The 17,799-nt window shown below is 33.9% G+C and overlaps 2 protein-coding genes across 11 annotated transcripts in view; one reads left to right on the forward strand and one right to left on the reverse strand.

Moving 5' to 3' along the window:
* Positions 1 to 3,606, forward strand: part of LOC148615652 (uncharacterized) — a 32,444-nt gene extending 28,838 nt beyond the window's left edge. For 5 of the 9 annotated variants that reach the window (XM_088582106.1, XM_088582107.1, XM_088582108.1 and 2 more), the window contains one exon: positions 27 to 3,606. In XM_088582106.1, coding sequence (XP_088438232.1) covers positions 27 to 1,329 — 1,303 coding nt within the window. In that variant the 3' untranslated portion in view covers positions 1,330 to 3,606. The remainder of the gene's footprint in view (positions 1 to 26) is intronic. The other 4 variants (XM_088582114.1, XM_088582113.1, XM_088582111.1 and 1 more) reach the window with 1 other exon arrangement.
* LOC148615654 (lysosomal phospholipase A and acyltransferase-like) lies at positions 2,903 to 16,498 on the reverse strand. 2 transcript variants are annotated; one of them, XM_088582116.1, is made up of 6 exons: positions 16,289 to 16,488; positions 15,717 to 15,873; positions 7,067 to 7,185; positions 6,213 to 6,311; positions 4,122 to 4,349; positions 2,903 to 3,504 (listed from the first exon to the last, which is right to left on the reverse strand). In XM_088582116.1, the coding sequence occupies exons 1-6, from the start codon at positions 16,371 to 16,373 to the stop codon at positions 2,990 to 2,992; spliced, it is 1,203 nt and encodes a 400-aa protein (XP_088438242.1). In that variant the 5' UTR covers positions 16,374 to 16,488; the 3' UTR covers positions 2,903 to 2,989. The 2 variants fall into 2 exon arrangements, with proteins under 2 accessions (XP_088438242.1, XP_088438243.1); XM_088582117.1 differs by having other exon boundaries at positions 3,365 to 3,504; positions 4,196 to 4,349; positions 16,289 to 16,498.
* Positions 16,499 to 17,799: the final 1,301 nt, after the last annotated feature.

Consider the following 17,799-nt stretch of genomic DNA (forward strand, 5'->3'; position numbering starts at 1 on the left):
ATAACAAGTCATATAATCTTTTTTAGCCACTCGTCATCTCCTGCGAAATGCTGCTCTACCAAAACAAGACCAAAGTCTGTTCCACCATCCGCATTTAGAAATAGAAACCAACAAAGACGACCTGATACACCAACGGACGTCCGTCCTGGTAATTTTGATTCGTTAAATCCCCGGATATTGTCTCATCTATTAAGTGATACACTAACTACATCATCCTGTGCTGGGCTTCCGAAGAACCAACAAGAACATGATGGAAGAAATGAAGGAAGAATACATGACGCGAAAGATGATGATATTAGCACAAGTGGGATCGACAGTACCCCGACTGATGACACGAGTGATGATGATGATGACGATAGCGATTATGAACCGGAAGTAGATGAAAATCGTTTAGCGCCTGAACTTTACTTAAGACCAGAAAAGCTGGATTCTCTTGTACTTCCTGATTCTGCTAAAGGATGGAGAAAATTTGATTTTGACGCTGATAATGTGAACATTCCAGTTTATACATTTGCTAACCCATTGCCGGACCCTTTTCACGATTTAGACTTGCGGCAGGTTGCAAGGTTAAAGTGGAACTGGCGTGATCAGACACGACAAAGAACACGTGAAAAATATGTTGATGATATTCTTGATAGAATGGTAGAATTAGAACGTCTGCAAATGGAAACTGAAGACTGGGAACAAAAAAGATCTGCGCAAATTAATAAACGGTATTCTAAGCGAGTTACAAGTGCTAAAAACCCCAGGGATAAACGGTGCTGTAGTAAATGTTTACAACCTGCTTGTACTGGAGATTGTCCCGAAAAATTCGTGCAATCTGAAATATGTGAACTTTGTCGGCAGCCATTTTGTGTTAAAACGTGTAATGACACTAGGTATGACCAACGCATGCGTCAATCTAGGGTTGATGACAAGTCACCTGTTCCGCGTTCTGTCAATCCAAAATATTGCAAGAGCTGCCAATCAAAACACAACGCTAAAATCATAAATGCTAACAATATAGTTCTAGGCCGACCTAAATCGTGTAATAGTACTTACAGTCGTGGTCAAGCCAGTAATAAGCCGAAGGACTATCGACCTCGTGCTGAAACTCCGGTTTCTGCTGAAATGTTTCAAGAATTTGATAAACTTGGTATAGATGCGCAACAACCATCTCGCCCAACTACTGCTAAAATACAACGACCAAGAAGCAGGAATTCTTCTTTTCCTAGCAAATCTTTCTATTCTCAACGTAGAGACTCTCTAACAGAGGCAGATAAAAATAGATTTAAAAAGAAACAGCCGAAAAACAAAGTACTGGTACGTCGACCGAAGACTGCAGTCTGAACTATAGAAATCTTACATTATTATTTATTTGTTAGCATCTTCATTAGATATTCTCTTTACAAATCTAGTTTTATATATTTTAGACTGTCGTATCGGAGTAATGATTGGTTATTGAGGGTGGATCCTATTAGTAAGCAATTTTCATAGTCTGTAAGTGTATGTGAAAACGAATTTTTTTTTTCAGTTTACGAAAAAGTATTGACATTTCTAAGAAAAAAAAATCACGCTCTTAGTGGAGAACCGAGACAGGTTTCTCGTTGGAGGGTTGAAAATCGATCCATGAAACTTAGGTTCTGCTATATGTAGGACATACCTTATTAACATATTTTGATATATTTAATAGTTTGATTATGTCCTCCGACACAAAGGCATCTGCTATGTTCGAGGATTCTGATTTCGAACTGCTATTGCATACAAACAACAACAACAAAAAACAACGTGAAAATAGTCTACAGCTTTACGAGAACTTATTTTTGTTTGTTTTAATTGCTTATTGTGGTACCTAAACAACAATTGAATTTCAAAATGATTTTTAGTACAAAACAAAGGATTTGACATTTTGGGATTATTTTTGTTGGTGATTAGTTGGATTTTAGTATAAATTCTATGAAAGTTATTGAATTACAAAGAAATGGCAATGTACTACAGCGAATTAAACCATTACTAGCTTACACTGCATTCTGCTTAAAGAATATATGAATTTCGTACTTAAAATCTGGTTTAAGACAGTTGTATGTTTATTTTAGAATTGGTTGGTTGCATTTATGATGTTTACAAAATACAAGTTTAACAAAACATTTTCCCTTCCAATAACTTCAGTTCTAGATTCAACTCCTTATTAAAACCAATATAAGACAGGTGTAAGTTTTAAGCTATGAGAAGTCTTATGGTTAGATGTGTCATCTACATTAAGTTGTAAGAGAAAAGGTTATAAGCTAGAGAGGTCTTATGGCTAGATATGTCTTCTACATTAACTTGAGTGTTGTCCTGGTAGACTTAAGACGAGTTGTCCGTTGGCTAAGTTGTTCTAGTAGAATTAGGACGAGTTGTCCGTGGGCCAAGTTGTTGTCCTAGTAGACGTAGGACGAGTTGCCGGTGGGGCCATGTTGCTCCATATTTAAAACTTCCGTATTTGTACAGCTGTTCACTTCCTGTCAGCCTGTAAATGATTTTTTAGTGACTTATTCTTAATCCTCTATTATTTAAAACATCTTAGTCTTTGTGCATGTCTTATTTCAATATTACCGTAAGGAATAGTCTTTTGGCCAACTCCAAGCTTTATAGCTCGCTGAAAGACTGTGTCCTACTCCAAGCCTTACCTCGCAGAAAAACTATGTATCACAACAAAGGGATGCACAATATATATAAAAAATAATTTCACTATCAAAATTTCACCACCATAGTACTAGTGGTGTACATTGCGGACCCCGGTCCCTGCACACATCGTTTGTTATTGTGTAAAATATTATAATAATATAACCATAAAACATTTAAATTGGGCTGTTAGTAGTTAAGAGATAGCCAAAATGAACCCTTCAAACACTGGGTCATTTTTAAGAATCAGCACAACCCATTAAGCATTGGAATTTTTTTATATAATACATTGTAAAGTAGCAATATTCAATAAATACAGAAATACATTTATTTCCAAAAATAAAAACTACGGAACTAAAATTTGTTTAATGTAGTTGATAGATACGGAGTGTGATAATATTTCTATGTGATCAATTCCTTTAAATCCCATAGGATAAACTCCTTGAACTTGTTTGTTTCTCCAGCGCAGACAGCCTTCAAGACTCCTGATATTTACACTTTTATCACCATTCTCAATAACTATTTTGGGTTGTTTATTGGGCCAAGCTCCTTTCTCGTAAATCAGTTTCCCTGGCGTTTTTAAGCCAGTTCCATACAGACAGTAGACAGTGACGTTGGGTGGGCGCAATGGGTCGACAAGACCCTCAGTATCTGCCCTCATCATGTATCCATCGGTAAAGTTCAGGTCAGAAAAAAAGCGTTTGTAGTCGTTCACAGTGTAGTTACGCTCCGGAGTTTGAACTATAACCTCTGAATCATTCCAGAACAGATTAGAAGGCATCAATAGATAAGAGCTAGTCATAGACCTTTCCATTGGACGGGCAAGTAATGATCTTATACTAATAATTCCTAAATTATCACCTGAAAATTAAACAAAAACGTTATTTTAAGTATTATGTACATTTTGTTTAAGTTTAACAAGAGGATTTAGTCGAATATTCTGTTAAAATGAGTACTCAAAAACTTCTAGTGTCCTGTGTTTCATTTGGTCGCCATGGTTTTATAATGGTGTTTGTCTTTGTTTTTGGTTGCTTCGTTGTGTCTAACTGTACCATGAGAACCTATGCGTCCACTGCGTCACAATTTTCCTTTCCTGTTTAGTCTACCCTTTAAGAAACATCTGAGGATGACATCTTGTGAGCAACTCGGCGGGTGTTTCTAGAAAAGCTAAGGACGTTTACCATACCGGAACACATGATGCATGCTCCCAGTTATTAGTGGAATGTCGGGATTGTCTATTTACTTCTGTTTGTATTTGTGTAGTTTTTGTTTCTTTGTTGTGTGTGTCTATATTTTTTTTGGCTAGTCATTATCTCTTGATCATGTTCATGTTGGTAACTGTTCGAATCCTGGTTCCCTTGATTTTTCTTTCGTCTTCACTTGATACTTTGTTATTTTGTACAAGGATCTTGAAACCATTTTTTATTGTTTACTTTGATCATATTTGTTGACCTTAAATTAAAATTGAGATATATTACCAGAGGCTATCATTTTCATTGTTTTGACACTTCCCCCCCATGGTGCCGCCAGTGTTATGAAGGACTCAATATACTTGTCTTTCCATGCCTGATTCTGCTGGTTCAGGAAGTACAGTGTGATCAGGTTACCCAGGCTGTGGGCCAGTAAAACTACTCTAGAGTTATTGTTGCTCCTGTATGTGTCTTTTATCAAATTGCTGAGATTTCTGTAAAATTCCCCAAGCTCATCTGAAATCAGTGCAACTAATATTAATGGAGCGTACTTAGTACCAATTGTGAGAGAAAACGATAAACGCAAGTACTAATTTGGGCAAAGTAGGTTAGTTTAATTAGTTTAAACATATTTTATTGCTAAAATTTACAGGCAATTGGATTGGACATAAGTACCAACTTACAAAGGTCCTTTCTACTTAATTAATTGCAAATATTTTGTGAACATACGTCAAAAATAAAATATAATACACAATGTATACAACTAATTGTGACAAAACTGAATCAAGAACAGTATAAATGTTGTCATATGTGATGAACTTGTCATTTCAATATATGTGGCAATAGTTGTCTGAACTAAAAAAAAAAGAGTATAAAAGAGAAAATATGGGAAATATTAACAGGATGAAGTTAAAATTGCTTGCTGTGATCATCCTATGTCAAAACGCTTTGATTGTTTGATGAATAATTGAACTGATTTAAATATATCTTTGTTTAAATCGTCAGATAAGGTTTCGTTTCCAAAAAGCAAAGTTTTTTCGATTCAGACTGGTAAAAAGGCAGTATTTTTTTCAATTGTTCTCGTGTCTGCGGGTGTTTCTAGAAAAGCAGAGGACGCTTACCCTACCGGTGCACCTGGTCCATGCTCCGAGTTGCTCATTTGTTTTGTTACTTCGTATGTATGATTTTAGTTACTTTATGTTCTTTGCTTTGTATGTCTGTTTTCCATGTCTGGTCTTTGTTCCTGGATTACATTCTTTTGATTACCGCTATAACCTTGGTTCCCTTGGTTAATCTTTCTAAATATAATGGGCATTCCAAAAGGTAATGTGTGGTATCTTCAACCACCCAGCCGCAGACACAACCCGGATCATTCACAAGATTAACACGGAATAGATCAAAATTCAGGGCACTACACCTATGTCGAAGTTTCGTGTGTAGAATATTATATAATCTACAACCTGTGAAATAATAAGGAGGTTAATTATATATTTCAAATCGGTTTGCTTTTTTAATCTAGAAATGGTTGGAAGATTACGTATATTTGATTCCAAACTGTTCGAAAGTCTAATCGGGAACGGGAAAAAAGAGTTGGAAAATAACTGTTATTTTGGCTAAAAACCACTAATTCCACTTCCCATAGGCTTCTATGCTAATTTCACAATATTCAATGGCTTCTCTGGACTTTACCTTAACTTTAACCTACAGAGGACTATATATCAGCATGATTCTACATATGTCAGCTCACAATCCTCAGAATGGCATGTGGGGTTAGCAGACTTGCAGTGCACTACTGGTCACCGGAAGTGAAGGGTCTATAAATAGTACGGGAAATCCCAGTGTTTTCACAAGATAGGGGTATATTTAGAAATCATTAAGGAGATTAGGCTTCACATCACAAAAAGCAAAATGCACCTATAAAATGTACAGAAATGTTTTTCCTTTCAGAAACTGTTTATATTTTTAAAATAAAATGAGAACTTTTTTCACAGCACTATGAGGAACAGGGGTAATTTCTGCGTAGGACTATTTTTTGCGTACTTTCCAAATGCTCGTTGGTTGAATTGGTAGTCTGTAACCTAAATTTTGTAAATGGTTGCCGATAGTCATGATCAGTTCGCAAGTTTCTTTGTCTTACATGTCGTTGATACGGCGATAAACAGCCATTAATATAAGATGGACAATCTTGATGGTGAATTTTATAAAACAAATTAAGTTTTCTCCTTTTCCTTCTAGACTGAAGGGTTTCCCAACCAGTTTCAAAATATAAGGAGTCAAAGTAGGTCCTTCCAGTTTACCGAACTATACTGACAACATAGCCGCTTGAAGGTTGAAAGTAATATCAATGCCCTTGGGGTTTTAATGTTTGTATGAACTTACTGGGTGATTTTCTGAAGTCATAGGGAGCACCACGTAAAGTATGGTTTCTGACGTATCCCCACTGTACCAAACGACTTGTCAACTTCTCGAAATAACTAACTGTAAAAACAAGAATACAAGTGATTAAGGAGGAAACATATAAAAAAAGAAAATAATGAATATTAATACGCGTTTATCCCAATCTTTTTCTCACGGCTTTTCAGGACCTGTCTCTTCCTAATTACTTCAATAAAACGGGAAAACACAAAGGTGTAATACTTTACAAATGTGCAATAAACAGATGAAAATCAAAGACTGAAGTGTCCAAAGTCGCTAATTGCATATAATCGTCAAATATTCTATGCTTGGTAACCGTGATTACACCGAATGTTTCTCAATCAAAACAACTCGGACAGCTTTATTACAGAAAGTTAAATGTCTATCTATCATTTCATCTTTTAAAGTAAACGTCCCGCTCTCATACAAGTGAAAAATCACACGTTGAACACATGTACGCGAATGGTATTCAAGAAGTACATTTTGATCTCATATGAAGCTAGAATTGACGATTCTACGGCACCGATCTGCAGCATAAGGTGGTGTAGTAATATATAGTTATGCAAATTATATACGAATGTACAGTACTAAAATTACGAGTACAAGAGGTTGGTAACAATAATAGCGACATGTTGCACTTACACCATGACATTAAATCCTATTTTTTTTTCGCGTTTCTGCGCCTTAATATCTTTATCTTCACGGGTCTTTCAAATTTTATAGAATACATGTAACTTAAGTAAGTTGTCTCCTTACAGAAAGTTACTCGACCTGCAAATTGACATCGTCGGAAGGTTTTAGAAAGATTTAAAACTAACCTTTTTTCGAATGTGTCGTTGAAAGCCATTCCATAGCATCAGTGTCGCCAAAGTTTGGAACTCTTATATTAACTCCCTTTGGTGAACTAGTTTTGTGAGTTTTGTTGTCGTAAATTAATCTAAAAATGTGTTCATTTTTTCACTGAAAATATTTTGGGCTACAAAGTACGTTTGGTTTTTTTTCTTTGCATCTGCTAACTGGTTGCTTTAATATTAAAAATGAACTAAGTTAAGTTTTAATTTTCTGCACAGATCAAACGACAATTGTACACCAAAAATGTCTTTACTCACGCCTTTTTTCAATTTATTTGTCCGTTCGTCCGTTTCTTCTTTCGTTTGCTTTTTGTTTGTCATTTTTTTCGTCTTATGCCAGTACCGCATACAATATACGGAGAATGGATATGGTGAATATGTTAAAGAGACAACATCCCAAAATGGATGAATAATGTCAGCTCAAGGCCACCCATGGGTCTTTAATGAATTCCTCATACCACTGGGTAGGCTACAGCTGGTCCAAAACAACACCATACACAGATACAGCGAAATAGTTACCTCTATATACTGCAGCAACATAAAGTAAATTGAAAGTGAAAACGAAACAAGACACACAGAGGCCATAAATTCCGGACTTAAAGACTTAAACCCTCCTCCTTTTAAAACTGTGAAAAAATATAACAAAATTAAACCTTAAAATCAGTTAAAAAAGTCAAAGTCTTTATAAATAAAGAAACTTATTATACATTAAACATATGCACAAATAAAACGTCGACAAGCATTTAACTGACATGCCGGCTCTAAAATAGACCTGAATCATCGTATGTAATATCAATATCCAACCTTCCCTTGTGGGGTTCAGAATTACAGTACATCATAAGTCATACAATAAAGACACAACCCACGTCACACCGAAAACTGTTTTTAAATGTAGTGTGTTAATTTTTATGGAAAGACCCTAGTATGAGCGAATTAATCTTAATAGCAAAAATACTATCTTTAACGTGGATCGTTTTGGTGTATTCATCTGCACCATGAAAACTGATTTATTCAACAGGTCATCTGAAAATGGATAGTTAGCAATAGGAAATTAAAAATCACCCTTTTTGTCGTAAATTTTAGTATTAAGTTTACCTTTATTAATATGAATACTAAAATCAAGGAACGGACATTCTTTATCATCAATATTTGCTTTATTCGAAGAAAGTTCTACTGTATATATATCTCAAGTATAATTATTGAAGTCTTTGTTAAAGAGCCAAAATATCGTCCAAATATCTGAAAATGTCTTACTTTTTTCTGCCAAATGTTGTTTGGAAGGGTCTTCGTTTATTCTAGCCATAAATTGTAATTTGTAACAATACAAGAAGAGGTTCACAATAAGTGGTGCACAATTGGTTAATGGGAATTCCAATCATGATAATAAACGCCAAATCGAACGCAAATGTTACTGAAAAAGAGTCTAAAAAATTCGAACAAATATAATTATTCACATCCCCATTTATCAAAGGACCATTTGATAAGATATGTTTTTGTTTTGTTTTATGAGAAAATGTGGAAGTGTTAAATCAAATCTTTGAGCAGATTCGAAAGATACTTGATTGGCTTGCAATTTATCAAGCACATCAAGCGAGTTTTTAACACTCCTAACATATTTAATTCTACTATTTTCAGAAGCTTTGTTACAGAAATGAATAATTAGACGTTTTCTGGTTTCGAACCCACTAGTAAGTAAAATAGAGCGTCTGGTTGTTGAGCAGTTACATAAAGAGGAAATAAATAGGTATCCATAAGGTGATTTGTGTAGTTTGGGAAGCCAGTAGGAACTACCTGGTAGTTTTTATTAAGTAGCAGTCCGCCTAAGAATCATGCAATTTTCACTGAAAGTGATTTATTGATGTCAGATATTTCATCCATATTGACTTTACATCAGTTGGATATATCAGAAAAGCAATGAATAAAATGAAAAAATGAAAAATGTTTACACCGTTACCATAGCAACAACCACTCCTTAGCAACCACTAATTTAGGGCCTAATAATCACAAAAATGTCACAATTTGAATGTTTTTTTTTATATCTAATGGTGGAAATTTACCAAACTAAATAATTATTTTAATGAAGTGTGTATTATGGAAAACAATTTACAATAAAGTACAAATCAATCTGATTGGTTAAGATCTGTTACCATAGCAACCAAAATTCTTAATTTCTGACAATTTGAAATATACGAAAATAGGCTATGTTTAGATCCGTTTTCCTAACAAGAGCATGAAGATATTATCCAAATGTATGCATGGATGTGTAGTAGGTGCTCTCCACTGAAACATATCAAAAATAAAAATATGTAGCATATCTTTGTTTTTTGCTAATTTGGGCCTTAAATCACCCCCTTAAAGACTTATCTTTTTCTTAACGCTTTTTATACAAACTTTGTCCGAACCATAACTTTTTTGTCTTTTGACCTAGACTTCTAATATTTGGTATGTTGGTATATCCTCTCGGGGCAGAGTGTCGCGTACCAATGTGGGTGACCTTTGACCTTGACCTTTATATCAAGGTCAAATAACATACAAATTTTGGCAAAATACGATACATTCTGTGCCATTACTTTTTGGTCTTTTTACTTAGATATCTGACCTGTTTGACATTTAAGTAAATCACATCATGTTAGAATGACCTTGGCCTTTGACTCCAATGTCAAATGACATACCAAATTTTGGCCAAATATCATACAAAATTTTGTCCGGGCTATAATTTTCTTTTGTCTTTTTTCTTAGACATCTGATACTTGGTATGGGGTTATGTTTTCTCAAGGCGAGGCGCCTCGTACTAGATTGGTTGACATTTGAACTTGACCTTTGACCTCATGGTCAAATAACATATCTTTTTACTTAATGAGTGTTAATGAGGACAGATGTCATATGACTGATACTAAATTGTTTTTTTAATTCCTGTATTTTGAGAGAATTCCATCAGACCCAAGAATAATATTTCTTGTTTTTGTTGATCATTGGCATTATATCCCATTTCCATTTTTAACTCCTGTTTTACTGAAATGCACATCTACTTATCAAAATGTCCCAGGATTACATTATTTTGATTTCCGCTAGAATCTTGGACCCTATGATTACTCTTGTAAACATGAACATGTAGGTTCTTGTTTACACAATATTTCAAAATGTTTTATAATTTTGTTGTTTAAAAATAATGTCACAATACTGTGACTTACTCAACGTTTTGTGCCAGAAATTTAGATAGAACAATTGGAGAATCAACATTAAATTTTATAATATATTATAGAAACATTATAAATGGATAACTAGAGGCTTAAGAGAGCCTGAATCGTTCACCTGGTGTACCAATTGCTTATTAGAAAAAAATGGCAATGAGACAGGCTAAGTTAAAATTAAATGAATAGTCAAATGCAGGAAACGCTTTTAATAGCCTTTTATGACCTGAACCAGAATTTTGCTGAAGGCAACAGTTTTTGAATTATTATAAAAAAAACTCTTCTGACCCTATGTTCCATTTTTAGCATAGGCAGCCATATACATTTTAATGGATTAAAAAGCACAAGTCATTTCGAGCACAATACACTAAAGAATTAATATGCTTCATTTCCATTAACTGATCTTAAATGGTTTAAGAGATTTTCAAAATTGCACATACACATGTGGAAAAATTAAGAATTGTTTCAGGAGCCATAACTCCTACATTAGTAAACGAATCGTTTAGGAAATGTCGGTATTGGTCAATCTTATGATGCTGAACTAGATAATCCTCCAAAAAAGGGCAACAACCTTTGAATTGTTTACAAAAAATTGCCTTCTGATCCCTATGTTCTATTTTTAGTAGCAGGGGTTATGTTTTTGTCATGGATCAAGAATCCCAACATTTATTTTTTGTGGAATACCATACAGAACAATTGTTTTAGAGGAGAATATTTTCAAAGTTGTACATATGAGGAATGCCAAAAAATATTTTTATATGGGTCATAACTCCTACATCAGTTGTAAATATCGTTTGCAGAATTTCGGCATAGGTTTTCTCTTAATCCTGGACAATATTATCCCCTGCCAGAATTAAGCTAAAGGCAACGGTTTTTGGAGTAATTTTAAAAAATACCTTTAGACACCTATGTTCTATTTCTAGTAACGGCGGCTGTTTTTTCACGGATCATAAATCCCGACAGTCATTTTGTGCACAATTATCTAGAGGAGAATTTCGAAAATTTGTCGACGAGGAGGGACGCCAAGTGATGGCATAAGCTTACTTGGCATTTGGCAAGGAGAGCTAAAAATAACAAATGTTTGTTTACTGGCCTGTTACCATACATCTATTACTTGTAGCTGTCTAGAAACTATGTGAGAACCAAACATGGGTAACCTAAAATTATACATTTCATCTTGTATTGGCATTTAAGAATAAATTGCATAATTGTAAAATACGAACTACTTTAATTTATAGTCAATAAGTTTACATGATCTTTCTACTTATTATTGCCCATACATGAGATCAGAAGTAAACTTTAATACATAAATGAAATGTAAAATATAGGTTGCAGACTTTGTTTGGATGCTGATTCAATATCCTAATGTATCTGTATATGACTTCAGTTATATAATCCTGTCATTTATATTTAATGAGGTATGATACCAAAAGTACTAAATCGTGATGTTTTTACTGTTTTTTGTTGTTGTCTTCTTTGGCATATTCCTTTATATATTTTCCCTATATTCAACTATACTGGAACACAGACATAAACATGTAGGTAGATTGATAAGAGAAATACATTTAGAAAGACCTAGAAAAAAAAGGAATTAGAGTGTTAAATCAGGTGTAGAAAAGATTGCAACAAAAATAAAATTGAAAAAAGATTTTTGAAAATGATTTTTATAGGCATTAGAAAAGATTGCAACAAAATAAAATTTAAAAAAAAAAGATTTTTGAAAAAGTCAACAATGACAACAGACAACTACAACGAACATCAAGTGATGGCAATAGCTCACGCTGACCTTCGTCCCAGATGAGCTTAAATATACGATGAGAAAACCAACCTCTTCTAACTAAATTCTGTTACTCAGAATGTTAGTTTATAACGCCAGACTTTGATTAATTTAAGTTTTAATTAATCTAAATTAAATATCATCTATTGGAACAGAATGTAAACTTGACCTGTAACTTATCATGTCATTATCTGCAAGCGTTTAGGAAAAAAGTCCTTAAAACGATTATTTCTGTAAATTTTGCTAAGTTCAAGGCCCGTAATTTCAGTAAAATCATTGAAGTGAAACCAAACACAAACTTGTATTGTAACTTATCACGGTTAATTTATAATAAAAATCATGTCAATATCTGCAAATGTTCAGAAAAAAAAATGTCAAGAAAACAGTTATTTCAAAGCCCGTAATTTCGGTAAAAATTATTGAACAGTAAACTTGTCCTTTAACTTATCATGGTGAACTTATTAACCAAAAAAATATTTCAATATCTGCAAGTGTTTAAAAAAAAGTTCGGAAAACTTAAGATGGACTGATGGACTGACGGTCAGACGGACGGGTCAAACACATTATACCCTGCACAACTGCATTGCGTGGGGTATAATTATTTAAGCTAAGAGTTCTTCTCCTTTGAAATTAACAGAACCCATATTCCATAACAGATGTAAAAGATTAGTACTGCTACCGGAGTTACGCACAATCAGGTGATAAAAGGCAAGTGATTCTTTACATTTACGACATACTGTGAGATGAAATATTGCATGAAATCAGTCATTAACTTAAGCCAAAATTGTGTATGTCATTTGACCGTAAGGTCAAAGGTCATGGTCAAAAGTCATACACCTTAATTGGTACATGACACTCAACTTTAGCGTGAAATACACACATACCAAATGTCAGATATCTTAGTAAAAAGACAAAAAAGTTATGGCACAGGCAAAGCTTTGAGTGGTATTTTGCCAAAATGTGTATCTTATTTGACCATGAGGTTGACAAGTTAAATTCGGGTAAAATTTCATCTATTCTGGTACGCAACACTCCACCTTGAGAGGATATACCAACATACTAAATATTAGAAGTCTAGGTCAAAAAGACAAAAAAGCGTTATGGTATGGACAAATTTTGTATGAATGGCGTCAAACTTTGGTATGTTATTTGAACATGAGGTCAAAAGTCAAGTTCAAATGTCATTCACCCTAGTATGTGATGCCTGGCCTTAAGGTTTTATAATCCCATACCAAATATCAGATATCTTCAGGTTTTATAGTCCCATACCAAATATCATGAAATATATATATGAAAAGACAAAACAATTTTAGCCCAGACAAATTTTTGTATGGTATTTGGCCAAAATTTTGTATGTCATTTGACCTTATCTTTATGCCAGAGCTTGCCGAAACTACGCAGACTTTTTGTATCGCGCTAGAACTCTAACAAATAGGCTTCTGGAACAGGGTTATATTGCTACAAGATTGACGTCATCACTACAGAAGTTTCATGGTCGTCATCATGAACTCGTGGATCGTTATGGTGTATCCATCAGGACCATGAAAACTGATGTATTCAACGGGTCATAGTTTTTCTTTCCTCGTTTGTCTACGACGGACTTGACTTTTTATGAGCAACTCGGCGGGTGTTTCTAGAAAAGCAGAAGACGCTTACCCTACCGGTGCACCTGGTCCATGCTCCCAGTTTTTAGTGGAGTCCGAGTTTCTCATTTACTTTTGTTACTTTGTATGTATGATTTTAGTTACTTTATGTTCTTTGTTGTGAATGTCTGTTTTCCATGTCTGGTCTTTGTCCCTGGATTACATTCTTTTGATTGCCGCTATAACCTTGGTTCCCTTGATTACTCTTGATCTTTTGCACAATAATTTGTCATGCTTTGTATATGTATATATTGCTTACTTTTAGAAATTTGTTACCGCGAGAGGGCTAACAAAGGCTTTGTCTACTGACTATTCTTTTCACTTTGTATAAAACGTAATATGGTTTAAATCAAATAATTAAAAAAAATTAAAACATTTACCCGGAAAGTTTTTATCGCATAAACACAATACAGTGTGGTATGGAGAAAAGGGAGAAAGGAGAAAGGGCTCGGGGCCGACTGAACCTCCATTGTTGGAAATAATGTTAATTTTGTGCGACATGTGGACAGAGTGAGCAAAAAACCGGAACATCCTTAAATACATTACTGGATCTGCACATGTCCATGCAGGAAGTAGTTTGAAAGTGTTACATTATGTATATAAAGGTAGCTCATGTAAATAGATTATCCCAGATTTTCTCAAATGACTTTGAATGAACATACTTCAGAAACCTTATATTTAAACAAAGATAACTTGATTTCGAGATACAAAATGTAATTAAACCTTGATAACCTTGATACAGGCAGTTTTTTTTCAACATTTAGTATGAATTCTGTTGGGAGTTTTCACTACTGCAGGTACTATTGAAATAAAAAAAAAAGTAGAAAAGATGAATTTATTTTCTTATAAATCTATATAAAGAACAATTAACTGACATTTTTGCATGTTTCAAAAAGAAAATTTGTGGTCACCGAACTCTTTTTCGTGTAATATCAAAATAAATATTAAACTTCCATCACATTTTTATGTTGGATGATGTCAAGGTCAAAAGTTATCCTATCTTGAACATTACACTCTACCTTAATGTGATTTACTTACATACCAAAAATCAGATATCTTGGTAAAAAGATAAAAAAAAAACAATATGGCCAAGACAAAGTTTTTATGGCATTTTGCAAAAACTTTTATGCTATTTGTCCTCGGGCCAAAGGTCATCCACCTAAAACATTACTCCCTGCCTTGGTGTGATATACTTAAATGCCTAAGATCATGTATCTAAGTAAAAAGACCAAATAATAATGGCACAGATAAAATTATGTATCGTATTTTGTCAAAATTTGTTTGTTATTTGACCTTGAGGTTAAAGGTCAAGGTCAAAAGTCTACCATTCTGGTATGCAACAATCTACCCTGAGAGGATATACCAACGTACCAAATATTAGAAGTCCAGGTGAAAAGACAAACAAGGTATGGTCTGTACAAAGTTTGTATGAAAAACGTTAAGAAGAAAAGTTCTTTACAGGAGGTGATTTTGGGTGCAGATGAGCAAAAAACAAAGATATGCTACATATTTTTATTTTTGATATGTTTCAGTGGAGAGCACCTACTACACATCCATGCATACATTTAATTAATATCTTCTTGCTCTTGTTACCAAAACGGGTCTGAACATAGCCTATTTTCGTACATTTCAAATTGTCAAAAATTAAGAATTTTGGTTGCTATGGTAACCAGATCTACACCAATCTGATTGCTTTGTACTTTATTGTAAATTGTTTTTCATAAGAGATACTTCATTAATATAATTATGTATTTTGACAAATTTCCACCATTAGGTACAAAAAAAATACATTCAAGTGTTTTGTAGGCCCAAAATTGGTGGTTGCTAAGGAATGGTCGTTGCTATGGTTACGGTGAAAACATTTTTCATCTTTTTATATTAATTCTTATTTTTCCATTAAATCCTACATATTGCAAGTCAATTTGGTTCAAATGTCTGACATCGATAAATCACCCACTGCATGATTCTTAGGTGGACTGCTACTTAAGCAGTATTAACGTATGTACCTAAAATTTTCGATGAAACAACGTGTAGGTATAGTATAAGAGAGACTAGCTAAGTTCACCCAGATTACTTTATAATCTTTGGTAACCTTATCACAGAATTTATCACCACCAGTCTTGTTTAACTTGGCTTCCATCTTGTTCCCTCCATCTCCAGGTACTGGTCACCACCGGAAAATATGAAAATATAGGTATAGGGTGGACAGCCTATATAGTAATGAACTGTTTTGAATGTGGTCACATGAACCGCTATAGTGATCTCAAATTCATGATATGTTCAGTTTTTATGCATATTTTATGCTATTTTTACATATTTTTAAATGCTTACGCTTAAATTTCTCGTCAAGACTTGATTTGTAAGTTCAAATAACAATTCAGATGTTTATAACTTACAGAATTATTTGTAGACTCACTTTGTTTGTTCATATTTTGTTCATTTTTTTTTTCACTTTATAAAACTTATTGTTTTGTGCTTTCGTTTGTTAGATTGAGTATTAAGAGTTTTCAGTCTGAAATCGACTAGAAATTCTGTAAAAGTGTGCCACATGTACCAGAATGAAATGATATTGACTTACCGAGAATTATTGGAGGTAGCTTCCTACAGCGTACTCTATCCGAGACCAGAGTTACAAATAATATAATATAACTCAAGTTAGACATCCCATTCCATCCTTCAATATACAGGATTGTATTTTTTGGAAAAAGTTAAGGAAGGAAGTACATTATTTCAATTTTTTACAACCGGAAATAATTAGGTTTCATTGTAGGTATTTAAAATACTATATTTAGCCTCCTTTATTTCTTTCATCAATACTTCATAAATATGTATAGAAATTAACAGGAACTTGTCACGGAAGTAACAGTGGATGTCGTGTCAGTTTGTCTATTCGTGATAGAGGATACAATGTAGCTCTTCGTCTCAAGTGAAAAGAATTTTAAACATGTTAATCCAGGCTATTTCAGGAGTTTTACAGTTAATAATTTTAAATGAAAAAAAAGGCCCTCTCGAAACCAAACACGATTTTATTTTCTAATGTTCTGTTTAGAAAGGTTACTGCTTTACAATAAAAACCACCCACTGGGTATGATCAAACTTACCAAACTAAGTTGGCAAATAGCCCTTATAAGTTTATGTGTCAGGCACCGAGTTCTCTCTGGACATTGGCGCATTTTCGAGAAAAAAAAACCACATATATGTTCATAAACAAAAGCTCCTCTAAGCTGCTGGAATATTACCTCAAAGGAGAGTTGACAATTAGGGAATCAGAGTCATCCCGTTGGTCACATTGTTAACCTTAAAGCTTTTCTCTTTTGTCAATTCCAAGATTATTTGTAGTGTGTAAAAATTTGGATTATTTGATCTAAGGCTGAAATTATAGAAATGTACCTTTTATAATGGATAATGGATGATTTGAGAGCAAATTTAAGGCATATACTCACAAAATAGCACGATCGCACAAGCAGTTCTCGGGTTAAGACACAGGTGAATAGTTAGCAGCTATCGTAAAAGAAATTTTCTACAGAAACGGAGAAATACTATCATCACATGCAACATTATAGAGAAAAAATCAAAGAGACACTAAAAAAGTTGAAAAAAGAGTTGTTTTTTCTTCATTCGTACGGGTATTATGTCCCTGGACTAAAGTGATAGGAATATCCTTTTGCATTAACCTGCCAAATAAGATTGAGATTTAGGCACAGATAATTTATTTCTCGAAGTTGGGACTGGGATTTTATGTTGATTTAGAAAAATTTTTTCGGGCAAGCGCGAAACTACTTTTTTCAGCAGCAGTCGAAATTAAAAACGATTTTTGAAAATCTACATTTTTTAAGTGATGGCTGAGGAAAACAAATTTTGAGCTTAAATTTTAATAAACTTATTTTCTTAAAAATAATCCCAGGCCCCCCTCCCTCAGTATAGAATGGTCGGTGCCTTATCTAAGAACACCATTAACGTATTACTGTACATTTGTTTCAATTAATGAATTATTCCTCAGTGCAAAGTATGCCAAGAGCAAAAATTTAGCTTTTACATATAAAAGAAGCAATGATCAAGAGTTGGCTTTTCGAAATTCCTTGTACATGT

The sequence above is a fragment of the Perna viridis genome, chromosome 5 (assembly GCF_037379345.1).
Source record: "Perna viridis isolate PV_CMFRI_1.1 ecotype Kerala chromosome 5, ASM3737934v1, whole genome shotgun sequence".
Taxonomy (NCBI): domain Eukaryota; kingdom Metazoa; phylum Mollusca; class Bivalvia; order Mytilida; family Mytilidae; genus Perna; species Perna viridis.

Bases quoted from the DNA above. Each gene is read 5' to 3' on its own strand.
- LOC148615654 (XM_088582116.1), bottom strand. From the start codon at position 16,373: ATGTCTAACTTGAGTTATATTATATTATTTGTAACTCTGGTCTCGGAT. The intron at 15,874-16,288 runs GTAAGTCAATAT...GGTGGTGACCAG, and splicing joins GCTACCTCCAATAATTCTCG to TACCTGGAGATGGAGGGAAC. The intron at 6,312-7,066 runs GTTAGTTTTAAA...TTGTTTTTACAG, and splicing joins AACGACACATTCGAAAAAAG to TTAGTTATTTCGAGAAGTTG.